Source organism: Chelon labrosus (genome assembly GCF_963514085.1).
Source record: "Chelon labrosus genome assembly, chromosome: 5".
Classification (NCBI taxonomy): Eukaryota; Metazoa; Chordata; class Actinopteri; order Mugiliformes; family Mugilidae; genus Chelon; species Chelon labrosus.
In genome coordinates, this window is record NC_140341.1 from 2,432,481 (window position 1) to 2,444,869 (window position 12,389).

At 43.4% G+C, this 12,389-nt stretch overlaps 1 protein-coding gene across 1 annotated transcript in view; it reads right to left on the reverse strand.

The window, feature by feature from the left end:
• The window catches only part of itgb5 (integrin, beta 5), a gene marked incomplete at its 5' end in the record, with an annotated part of 26,099 nt that extends 22,457 nt beyond the window's left edge, over window positions 1-3,642 (reverse strand). Inside the window, 3 exon segments of the mRNA XM_084545589.1 lie at window positions 2,231-2,307; window positions 2,539-2,693; window positions 3,602-3,642. Coding sequence (XP_084401715.1) covers window positions 2,231-2,307; window positions 2,539-2,693; window positions 3,602-3,642 — 273 coding nt within the window.
• Window positions 3,643-12,389: the final 8,747 nt, after the last annotated feature.

Sequence of the window (12,389 nt, forward strand, 5' to 3'; positions counted from 1 at the left end):
ACGATCTGCCGGGCCAATCAGATCATTGTGGGCGGGGCTTCATGTGGTGAGAGACGTGGAGTTAAATTAGTTGGAGGACTGTCCTGATGATTCCATAATGAAATCCAGATGTTGTGATGTCGTCTCTATGAACAGAGACACATCTGGACGTAAAGCTGAACAGACGACGGTGAGTTCAGAGATTACTGCGACATTTTCCTCGCTGCTTCAGCTTCTCATTGAAAACATTTTACTGGAAAAACACACATTTTCTATAAAACAAGACATTTTTAGTCGTTTTCCGACATCGGATCAGTTTGAGATATTCCTCAGAGGAGCTGAAGTAGAAGGAGCAGCTCCAGTGATCTGTTACATGAGGAGCTGCACATCTTCTCAGCCTCGTAGAAACCTTTGATTGATTCCACTTAGTGTAAGAATATATGAGCTCATATAAGATTATATACGTCCATATAACAATACAGATTCTGAGTTTTGCTTCCCTTCACATTCTTTGTATTTTGAACCCGTTGCAGTTTTTACCAGAAACTACAGGTGTCACCAAATCAGCCTCAACTGAACTGAAACCAATTCAGTGATTTAGTCAAAACATCTATTAGATCATTTTAAATTGTTCTTACTGATTTTATTCATGTCATAACGCCTCAGTACCTCAGCTGGACTCTCTTCACATTGTTTTTACTCTATATTTTTACATTTCTGTCTATATCAGGGGTCTTCTATGTTTTCCAGGCCAAGGACCCCCAAACTGATGGAGAGACGGAGCAGGGACCCCCTTTCTTATGTGTATGTGTATTTAAAGACATTTAAATTTATGGAAATAATTGCAGGGGGAATATAAAAAAACTGTCCTCCGCGGACCCCCTAGGGGTCGTGGACCCCCTAGGGGTCGTGGACCCCCTGTTGAAGACCTATATCATTGTACCTATATTTAATTTTATATATCTATATTGCCTATACTGACATAAATACTTGTGCCTATATATATATATTCTTCCTTTTACTTATTTATATTGCCTTGTATATTCATTCATTCATTCATTCATCTTGTGTAACCACTTATTCCTGTTAAGGGTCGCAGGGTCTGCTGGAGCCTATCCCAGCTGTCATTGGTCTAGAGGGGGGGTCTACCCTGGACAGGTCTCCAGTCTATCCCAGCTGTCATTGGTCTAGAGGGGGGGGTCCACCCTGGACAGGTCTCCAGTCTATCCCAGCTGTCATTGGTCTAGAGGGGGGGTCCACCCTGGACAGGTCTCCAGTCTATCCCAGCTGGTCTAGAGGTGGGGTCCACCTGGACAGGTCTCCAGTCTATCACAGGGCTAACACAGAGAGACACTCACACCTACGGCCAATTTAGAATCACCAATGAACCTAACCAGCATGTCTTTGGACGGTGGGAGGAAGCTGGAGAACCTGGAGAGAACCCACGCAGACACAGGGAGAACATGCAGACTACACACAGAAAGGAACCAGTCGGCCTGGATTAGAACCCAGAACCTTCTGGCTGTGAGGCATCAGTGCTAACCACCACACCACTGTGACGCCCTATTATTATATATTATCATCTATTTTTAGATTGACTTACAGTATATATTGTTATGTAACTGGCTTATATCTGCTTATATGTCAGATTTCCTTTTCTTTTAACAAGGACGTCTCTGAAATCATTCCACTTCATGTCTTGTTGTGTATAACTGTCTTTTAAACATCTAAACTTTGAATTAGATGTTTTCACACCATAATAAATAAATCAGCTCCACTACATCAGATAAAGCTGCCTCTCAGCATTAATTCATTTTGGGTTTTTTGCATGTGATGTGTCAGAGACTGAGAGTGAGCAGAGAAATAATTAAATAATAATAAATAAAAAAAAATTAAAAACGTCTAGAAATTATTGAGGCTGTCTGAAGACGAGACAACGACATAAAACAGCAGCTAGAGGTACGACCCAGCTGGGAGCTGATCTGCTGCGGAGGACGTGTCTCCACATCCTTCATCTGGACGAGATCGATACCGGCCTGAGTCACAAGATAACGTCAGAGACCGGGGCAGACCAGGACAGGCCGGGACAGACCAGGACAGATCTGGACAGACCAGGACAGACCGGGACAGGCCGGGACAGGCCGGGACAGACCAGGACAGACCAGGACAGACCGGGACAGGCCGGGACAGACCAGGACAGACCGGGACAGACCAGGACAGACCAGGACAGACCAGGACAGAGCAGACTCACCTGCTCTGGGTTGTATTTGGAGAGGACGCCTTCGCCATGAAACTCCTCCAGCACGTCCTTCAGCTTCTTCGTGGAGTCTGAAACATAACCGTTGTCACATTTAGTCGTGGTGCCTCATTAACAGGTTCTCTGATAAACAGGAACATCAGCTGTTAGTCACGCTGTAAGGGGACACGCCGTCTTTCTCACTTTTAGTTGCTAATCCACCACCATCACCACACACACCCTGGGTCCAGATCACTACCCATAATGACCCCCCACCACCCCCACTGTCATCTGTCAAACTATTACACAGGAAGCATGCACACAGTCCAGACCCCGGATGACACGCTTCATTATATTTAGAGCAGCAGCAGCAGCAGCAGCAGCAGCAGCAGCAGCTTTGAGGCCCGGGACGTTCTCCTCTGTCTGAGCTGAATGAAACAGTCTCAGGTACGATGACGGATACGTGACCAGAGAACATCTGGAGACCAGAGAACATCTGGAGACCAGACGAGGAACAGAACATCAGCAGCTTCTCAACGTGCTGCAGTGGTGGAGAATAATACTTAAATAATATTTAAATCGTTTAATTAGAGCTAATAATTAATTGAATGATCTTTAATTATATTTAATAGTACATTATTATTAGTAGTATTACTATTATTATTATATTCTATCATTGCTATTACATATTTATAATAATAATTATTATATTATTATTAACTATTATTAACTATTATTATTGCATATTTATAATAATAAAATATACATTTAAATATAATAATAATATGTGATTATTCACTATTCTAACAATAAAAACTTAAATTATTTAAATGATTGTAAAAATAATCCAACTGTTATGATGATGATAATTATCTGTAATAATAATTCTACAAGTAAAAACATAAATGATGCATTTAAACATTTAAATCAACTTATTTGTTCAGTGAGTGAACGTTTAGAAGCTTTTTACTTTTCCCTATCGACGCATTTCTTTCATTAATTATTTAAATAAAGTAGAAAATAGTAGAAACTAAACATCCATGCTGTGTTTAAAGGCCGAGGCTTCGTCCTCATGTTTGATTAGTCTGAGGTTAAATGATCCGACGTCTGCAGCTAAACATTACTGTCATTACTGATGAATCTGATCTTTATCTAGTCTGTAAATAAGCTCCTCATTTAGTCCAACAAACTAAAAATAAGAAGTCTAATGTTATTAGTGTTTTCTCTTAGATGAGGATCCCCGTGCACGCCTCCAACCCCCCCGTCTCTCCGTCACCAGCGTCAGAGAACCTCTCGGCCCGTGTCCTTCGTTTAGTCCTTGATTGATCGGCTGATGATACACAAGCCTTGCTGTCTCTGCGCTGCTCTCATCAGTAAAAATGAGACCTTCCTGTCTGCAGGGGCTTCCCAGTCGCCACATTCGTCATGTTTCCATTACAGACTTTCTCTGGAGCAGCCGGGCCTCGTAAAGCCTGCAGGAGCAGCAGCAGCAGGAGCAGCAGGGATGGATGGAGGTGAGGATTAGAGCCACAGTAACCAACTATATATACATAGATACATGAGATAACTACAGAGCAATGAGACATGAAGTCATCTACAAGAACTTGAAGGTTTGAGTCCTCCACTGTGGAAAGGTTCTCTAGTATTTAAATAAAAATAAATATCTGGCTGGACTATAACATGTTTAAAACGTTTCTGGACATAATATTATCAGCTTCAGTTTGCTAGGGAGCATAAAGATTGGACTCTGGAGCAATGGAAGAAGGTCATGTGGTCTGTTGAGTCCAGATTTACCCTGTTCCAGAGTGATGGGGGCATCAGGGTAAGAAGAGAGGCAGATGAAGTGATGCACCCATCATGCCTAGTGTCTACTGTACAAGCCTGTGTCAAAGGGCAAGGGTACGATAGTTTTCCATTTAACTGACAATGAATAACACAGTTGTTTTATTCAAATGACCAAGCCTCCGTGTTTATTCCTCAGGTTACTGCAGTTCCATACACAGATTAGTTTTGATTTTAAATGCACTGTCCTAGTGTCATTTCTTCATCTCACATGTGTCATTTCTCCTCTTTCCTGTCGGACGGCTGAGCTGCAGAGTCCCACGTCTACATCTGGCATCAAAGCTCAACACACCTTCATCCTTACAGGTGTGGACACACGGTAAAATATTAATGAAATGATCAGTGGTGTGTAAATCTGTCTTTATACTGAACACCGGGAACATGACGTTCAGTCTGCTGCAGGTTTTTTACGTAAACCTGGGACCCTCCGTCCACAGCTGAGGAGTCTCAGCGTACGCGGGGTGGAAACACGTTTGATCCGTCGGACGTTAACCTGACTGCGCATCGTTTGAAAGAACAAAGCGTCGCGATTCAAACGGCACCAGGAACAATAACAGCAGCTGCTCTAAGAATCTGCTGCAACTAAACTCAAAGGCTCCAGAAACAGGATGCTCCCAAGGCTTTAGTCTGTGTTATTTAATAAAACAAAAGGTTAATGTTAAAGGGTAAAATGAGCCAAAGAAGAAATGTGAAGAGTGTTGTTTAGACGCTGCTTCATAAGAAATATGAAACCAGCGCCTGCAGCCAGCGATAATGATCCTGGTGCAGTTAAAGCCTTTACGTTCTGGAGGCCGATAAGACAAGGATTTGGTTTTTGTTTAATTCCTGGACAGAATAGTTTGCGTGAGAGAGTCACAGTGTATTCATCGTCCACAGTGGCAGCAGGAGTCCCACCGGACAGACGGGACAGATGCTCTTTTGACTAACAAATGTGTCCAGAGGGTTAATGAGCAGAGAATCAACCAGGCTGAAGTCCTGCTCTGCTGTCGGCTTTTTAATCTGACTGAGCTTCAGACAGAGAAGAACAGATAAAGACTGGATGTTAAACACTTTAAAATTATTTGGTTATTTGTTTATATAAGAACATCTGATTGTGATCAGGAAAATATATGAAATACAATTATTTCTTCATTGAGGCCTCGTTCACACCTTCACATTAACATCTGGTCCAGGTGTGAACACTGATCTGGTGTCAGTCCACATGTGGAGGTGGTCTGGGACACATGTGACCTCCTTCCTTTGGTAGTGTGAACACACAATGAGTCCTGGGTCACATTAAAGACCACCTACTCAACAGGGCTGATCTGAGGAAGAGGAGTTTAACTCATTCATTCAACCACTAGTAGAAATGATCACATGAATCAGTGATGTCTGTTCATTAGTAATGAGAGCCTTTTAAAAGATTCTGGCCTTGGAGCTGAGAACCAAACTAGACTAGAAACTAATCCTTCCTTCCTTCCTTGTTTCCTTTCTTGACTCCTCTCTCCCTCCCTTCCTTCATTCCTTCTTTCCAACCTTTCTACCTTCCTTCTTTGTTTCCTTCTTTCCCACCTTCTCTTCCTTCGTTTCAGCTCTTCCTCCTTCCTTCCCTGTTTCCTTTCTTAGCTCCTTCCCTCCCTACTTCCCTCCATCCTTCCATCCTTACGTCCTTCTTTCTTTCCCTCATTCCCTCCCTACTTCCCTTCGTTCCTTCCCTCATTAGTGACCTGTTTCCTCTGAGGGTGGAAGTTTCCTTCCTTCCGTTCTTCCTTCTTTCCTTCATTTTTTCATTTCTTCCTTTATTTTTTCCTTCCCTCCTACATTCCTTCCTTCTTTTCCTCCTTCCTCCCTTCCTTCCTTCTGTCCTTCCCTCTTTCCTTCCTTCCTTTCTTCCTTCCCCCAATCTTTCTTTCCTTTCTTCCTAAAATAAATCAGATCTTAACATGTGAGAGTCTTTCCATCTTGTTCCAACATCTGGATCATGTCTCTAAGTCAACAAGCAGCTGTTGATGGTTCTGATCCAGCGGTAGGTAGAGATCCATTAGAGACAGCAGCTGGTACAATATTCTACTGACCACATGATGGCGCTGCTGATTTACAGACACACAAACTGAGATCAGATCTCAAGTGCTGGCTGGGGACGCATGTGGAGACACATTTATATTAACACCAGGTGGAGACACATGGACTTAGAGATGGACGGGTGTAGTAAGATGTTGACATGAGGTCTGTACGGGTCTGGACTGCTATGATTTCAGGTTCTAGGTTGTTTTACATTTTTCAAACAGTTTTAATGAAAAGTTTAAATACTCTGCATTAACTGAAACAAATATCCCGACGGTTCAAATCTGTCGATGCACTCATTTGAATCTGAGTTGCGTAACATCTTTGGTGTGAACACCACGTTATTTGTTTTTGCAAACAAAGCATCAGATGTACACACACACACACACACACACACACACACACACACACACACACACACACACACACACTGCTGGTGTGTATTCGTGCAGACACACAAAGAAACACAGCTCCAGACTACTCACACTCGCTGTACTGCTGCAGCTGGGAAAACTCCGCCGGGCTCAGACAAACCCAGCTACCGTCCCCCATCCTGCCTGAAGGGCCGGGGCCCTGGCAGGAGCTCTGAGTCTGGGAGTGGGCCGGTCCACGGGGAGCCGCTGTGGAGGATTGACGGTTATCCTCGGGTCGAGCTGCGCAACGAGACTGAGGCAAAGAGGCTGTGGGACGTCATCTCTGCCTTACAGCAGCTCAGGAGCTCACAGGAGGTGGACAGGTGGGATGACTGAGGCCACATGAAGATGGTCCAGGTGGAGCCGGACGTTTAATTTATCACTTTTAACGCTAAAATATAAAAATAAGTCGACTGATTCAGCTCCCAGAGATCCTGCAGCAGTGAATCAGTTTCCTCAGAAGGTCTGCAACAGCAAATGTCTTCTATAACCTGGACAGAGACAGAGAGACGGAGACAAACACACAGATCAATGAATGTACCGCTGTAGAAACTGGTCAACACAACAACAATGTGATGAAAAGGAAGCAAAAAAGTTAGAACCAGAACAAAAAGAAAGAACATTAGTTTGAAATCATCCAGGATACTTTGAATCTATAGTTTTTCATCTAATACACTAATATAACGACATCAGTCTCTTAGATCTGTTCCAGTTCAAACTTGTGACTTGTGTTGTCCTGGTACAGACAGGTATCCCAGAATGCATTTCAAGTACGCTACTGTTCCAATTCCATAATGGCTGTCCTGCAAGAATAAAACTTGTCAAATCTGAACCACCAAGAATTCAAATCTGGAGAAGACAAACAGGAAATAACAACAAAGTTCAAAGGTCACACAGAAGACTGTCCTCATCTTCATCTACATCTGAAATCCACAAATAATGATTCAATTCTAGCTTCCTAACTAATAGCAACTCTTCCTAGCGTCCTAGCATCCCAGCTAATAGTAGCTCTTGCTAGCTCCCATTTCCTAGCTTCCTAGCCTACAAACTAACAGTAGCTCTTCCTACCTTTCTACCCAATATTAGCTTTTCCTAGCGTCCTAGCCTACAAATGAATAGTAGCACTCCCTAACCTCCTAGCTTCCCAGCTAATTGTGGCTCTTCCTAGCATTCTAGCTTCCTAACTAATAGTAGCTCTTCCTGGCTTCCTAGCATCCCAGCTAATAGTAGCTCTTGCTAGCTTCCTAGCCTACAAACTAACAGTAGCCATTCCTAGTTTCCCAACTAATATTAGCTTTTCCTAGCTTCCTAGCCTACAAGCTAATAGTAGTGCTTCCTAGCTTTCTAGCTAATTGTAGCTCTTCCTAGCTTGCTAACTTCCTAACTAATAGCAGCTCTCCCTAGCTCCATTGCATTGCAGCTACTAGTAGCTCTTCTTTGCTTTCTTGCTTCCTAGCATACCAGCTAATAGTAGCTTTTCCTAGCTTCCTAGCCTACAAACGCATAGTAGCACTCCCTAGCTTCCTAGCTTCCCAGAAAATTGTAGCTCTTCCTAGCTTTCTAGCTTCCTAACTAATACTAATGCTTCCTAGTTTTGGATACCCTGGTCAACACATGTTACAGAGCAGCACTAAGGCAACGGGGGCAAAGAAAAGTTTAACAGAAAGAAACCTTGAGCAGAACCCAAATCATATGATGAGGCTCATCTGCTTGAGGGCTTCTATGGAGAGAGAATTGTAATTGTAAACGTTAGCTTTGTCATTTAGCAACATAAATAGCTACGCTTTGAACTTGGTAAATACTCAAGTTCATTCCTGTCCAATGGATTAGTTGATTAATCCTTTAGTTATCCATTCATTCGTCATCTATAAACACACAGAGGCCAGGTACACCCTGATCAGCCGTTCAAACTCAACATGTCTTTGGACTGTAGGAGGAAAACCACAGAGAGAATGTGCAAACTCTACATAGGAAGACCTGCAACAGCTTCAACCCCAGAATCATTTCGTGCTGTGAGGCGACACCACTGCATCAACGTCTAACCACAACGTCTACAATAACCGCCTGGAGCTCAGAGACCACACTGCTGATCTAATCGTTTCAGGGGGTTTTCATTTTAAAATAAAAGAAAATATTTAAGTTTTTCCAAACGTGCATCCTCTAGACCTAAATGCATCCCGACAGTCCATGCTGGCTACGGTGTGAGGCAGTTTTTATGTTAATCTGAGCTTTGAAGTGTCACAAATTACAACAGTGGCTATAAATAAGCTGTTGTTACTCTCAGGATGGGTTTGACTTATCCACGCGTGCTTTTATCTCCTCTTTCCTGGAACTACATGTACTTTCAGTCACTTTCAATCTACACAAACAAGCACAAACACGGTTTCTACCAGGAACCACAACACATCACATTTTTACCTGCAGGAGGTAAACGAGGCTTTTAAATGAGGACAGCAGACTGCTTTCATAGCAGCAGGGAACTAATAACATTAATGAAGTTCCATTTAGTGTTGGGTGTATGGAGATGGGAGGAGCTACTATTAGCTGGGAGGCTAGGAAGCTAGGAAAAGCTACTATTAGCTGGTAGGTCAGGAACCTAGGAAGCACTACTGGGCTAGGATGCGAGGAATAACTATTAGTTGGGAGGCTAGGAAGCGAAGAACAACTACTGGGCTAGGAAGCTAAGAAGCTGGGGGGAGCTACTTACGCTGGGACTATAGGAAGATACTAGTCTGGGAAGTAGGCTAGGAAGCTAGGAGGAGCTTCTATTAGCTAGGAGGCTAGGAGGCTAGGAAGCTAGGAAGCATGGAAGCTGGGTGGAGCTACTGTTAGCTAAGAGGCACATTATCTCACATTAGCTTAGCATAACCACATACATCATATCTTATACTATCCTGGAGACAAACTTCCTCGCCCACAAATTAGTTTGCAGCAGAAAGTTCATCTTGAGTCTCTCTGTTGAGCAACTGATTCTGCTCCTGCAAAGATCTGCTGGACCAATCAGATCGCTTTGGGGGCGGGGCTTCATGTAGTGATGGACAGAAGTCATACAAGTCATATGAGCGATGTGGAGTTGAATTAGCCTGGTTGTTACCATCCTACGTTTCCGCCCGAAATTTGATTTCGGTCTCGCACGTTAGTCTGGCCCAATGTAATAGGAATCTGTCTCCGTAATGGGCGGATGCTTATTTTGAGGTTTAAAATCATTGGAGTTCCCGTAACCAATCATTAACGTTTGGTAATGACGTATATTGTGCGCCGGAGTTCAGGATCTTACGCTTACCACTTCCGCTTCCAGTTAAATAAATCAAACTTTTCCCAAAGCCAGTTGGAAGGAGAGCTACGACGTCCTTGCCATTTATAAAATTGACAAGACAAGCCTCTTGTACTGGTTTTAATTCCGTGATACTCTCGAGAGTTGAGACAACTTCGAGGATGGCTTCTAGCGTCTCTTCCTCCGTCCGTCTCCATTGTTGCTATGCTGTTGAACTACAAGCTTCGCTGGACTACAAGCAACACGGCATGGGAGTTCCGCGTCATCACTCAACTGTTCGCTGATTGGCGCGGACCGCGCGGTTACACGCGAACCATGGAAGTGCAATTTGGCCAGACTCCGTGCCAGACCGAAGTCAAATTTCGGGCGGAAATTTAGGATGGTAACGACCAGGCTAGAGTTGAATTAGTTTACAACTAAAAGTCTCTGTTGTTTGAAACTGAACTCTGGTTTAATCATTTTAACACAGTGGACGTTTCTATATTCACTTTATACTCACTATATATTCACTATATACACTATCTGAACAGTTCTTTTATTATTTAAAACCTGAGTTTGTTTATTCTGTATTGTTTTTATTTAAATATCTGTATTTTAGCATTTTATCTGTTTTGTTTCGTTGTCTCTAGTTTTTAATACTTTTACTTTTGTGCAGTGCTTTCTTCTACTTTCTTATTTTCTCTTGGTATGTTTATTGCACCGCTTCAAACTCTGTACACCAGCAAAGCACATTAGAAATTGCATTTCACCAACTCGCAACAGCAACTAAACACAAATAAACAAACAACATAATAAAATAAATTATGTGCAGGCGCCGTGATAAACTCCTTGAACGTCTGATTTAGAAGTGGTTAGTTACTAACATGGAGTATTGAATATCTGCTGCAGCGCGCCCCTTTGACTTCCTGTTTCTGCTGTGACTGTAATAAATGAGACAGTGTGGGTTTTTAAATCCAGCTACCAGCTCTAACTGCCTGCTGACTTCACGCCGCTGGACTAGTTTCTGTGTCTGAGGCGGAGGTGACACATGTTAAACACAGAGGAACTCAGTCGCCCTCCATTTTAGTCCTTCCCTGCTCTCAATCAACGGCTTTAAAAGTGAAAAGTGACGTACTTTACCCCCTTCACATCCTCTTCCCTCTGCTCATGTGAGGCGGACAGTGACATGTGCTGATGTTCAGGGATGTTTCTAACCAGAGGGAACAAAGCGAGGAGGAGGAGGAGGAGGAGGAGGAGGAGGAGGGGGAGGAGGGGGAGGAGGAGGGTGGTCTACATGTTTGCAGTAGCATGACCGACTTGGAGCACGTGCCAATCAAGCGTACGGGGCCTCCCCTCGGAGCAGAGAGGGATTCTGTTTTGCTCACGAGGTTTCCCCGGCAACTACAACGTCACCGGAGCGAACGACAAAGACAGAGAGAGAGAGAGAGGGAGATCACCACTGTTACTATGAACAGATGGAGCTGCATGACATGGATCAGTCCTGCCTGCATGAACCTCAGTGATTTATTTTATTGAACCACGTTGAACATCGCTCAGTAAACCTGTTGCAAACGAATGTGCAAAGAATTAAATACAGCTCTCATAAATGTGGGATTTAATTTATTGCACATTGACTTTGAATAAAAAGAGGAAACATCTCTCTAGCCTCTGTCCACAGATAACAGGATCCAGGTAACAGGTTCTTATTTCTATAGAAGCTACGGTTTGTTGTTCACCTGCAGCAGCGAAGCCTCGTAAACAGGAAATCATGTTTTTGTTTTTAGACCTTTAACACATTAATCTGTGGAGGTATGAGGTTCTGGCTGCAGGCTGTTTATATACAGACGCATCTTTGTTGTCATTAATTTCTGTTGAATCTGGTCACAAGTCGCTCTCTCTAAGTCCCTGTGTCTCCACCTGGTCTTAATATAAATGTGTCTTCACACGCGTCCCCAGCCAGCTCGAAGGGGAGAAGAAAGGAATGGTGGGGTGATGGAAGGAAGGGAGGGAGGATAAAAGGAAAGAAGAAGAGGAAGGAAGGAAGGACGGAAGGAAGGAAGGAAGGAAATAAAATGGAAGGACTGAAGGGGAGAAGAAAGGAAAGATGGGGTGATGAAGGAAGGGAGGGAGGATAAAAGGAAAGAAGAAGAGGAAGGAAGGAAGAAAAGACTGAAAGATTGAAAGGAAGGAAGGATAAGAGAAGGACGGAAAAAGGATAGATGTCAGGGAGGAAGGTAGGAAAGAAGGAAGGAAAAAGGGAAGGGGAGAAGAAAGAAAGGAAGGGAGGGAGGATAAAAGGAAAGAAGAAGAGGAAGGAACAAACGAACGAAGGAAAAAAGGAAAGGAAGGAAGGAAGGAAGATCTCAGTACTAATGAACAGACATCACTGATTCATGTGATCATTTCTACTAGTGGTTGAATGAAGGAGTTAAACTCCTCTTCCACAGATCAGCCCTGTTGAGTAGGTGGTCTTTAATGTGACCCAGGACTCACTGTGTGTTCACACTACCAAAGGAAGGAGGTCACATGTGTCCCAGACCACCTCCACATGTGGACTGACACCAGATCAGATCTAATGTGAGGGTGTGAACAGGGGGCATCTTTCTCCTCTTGATATAGTTCA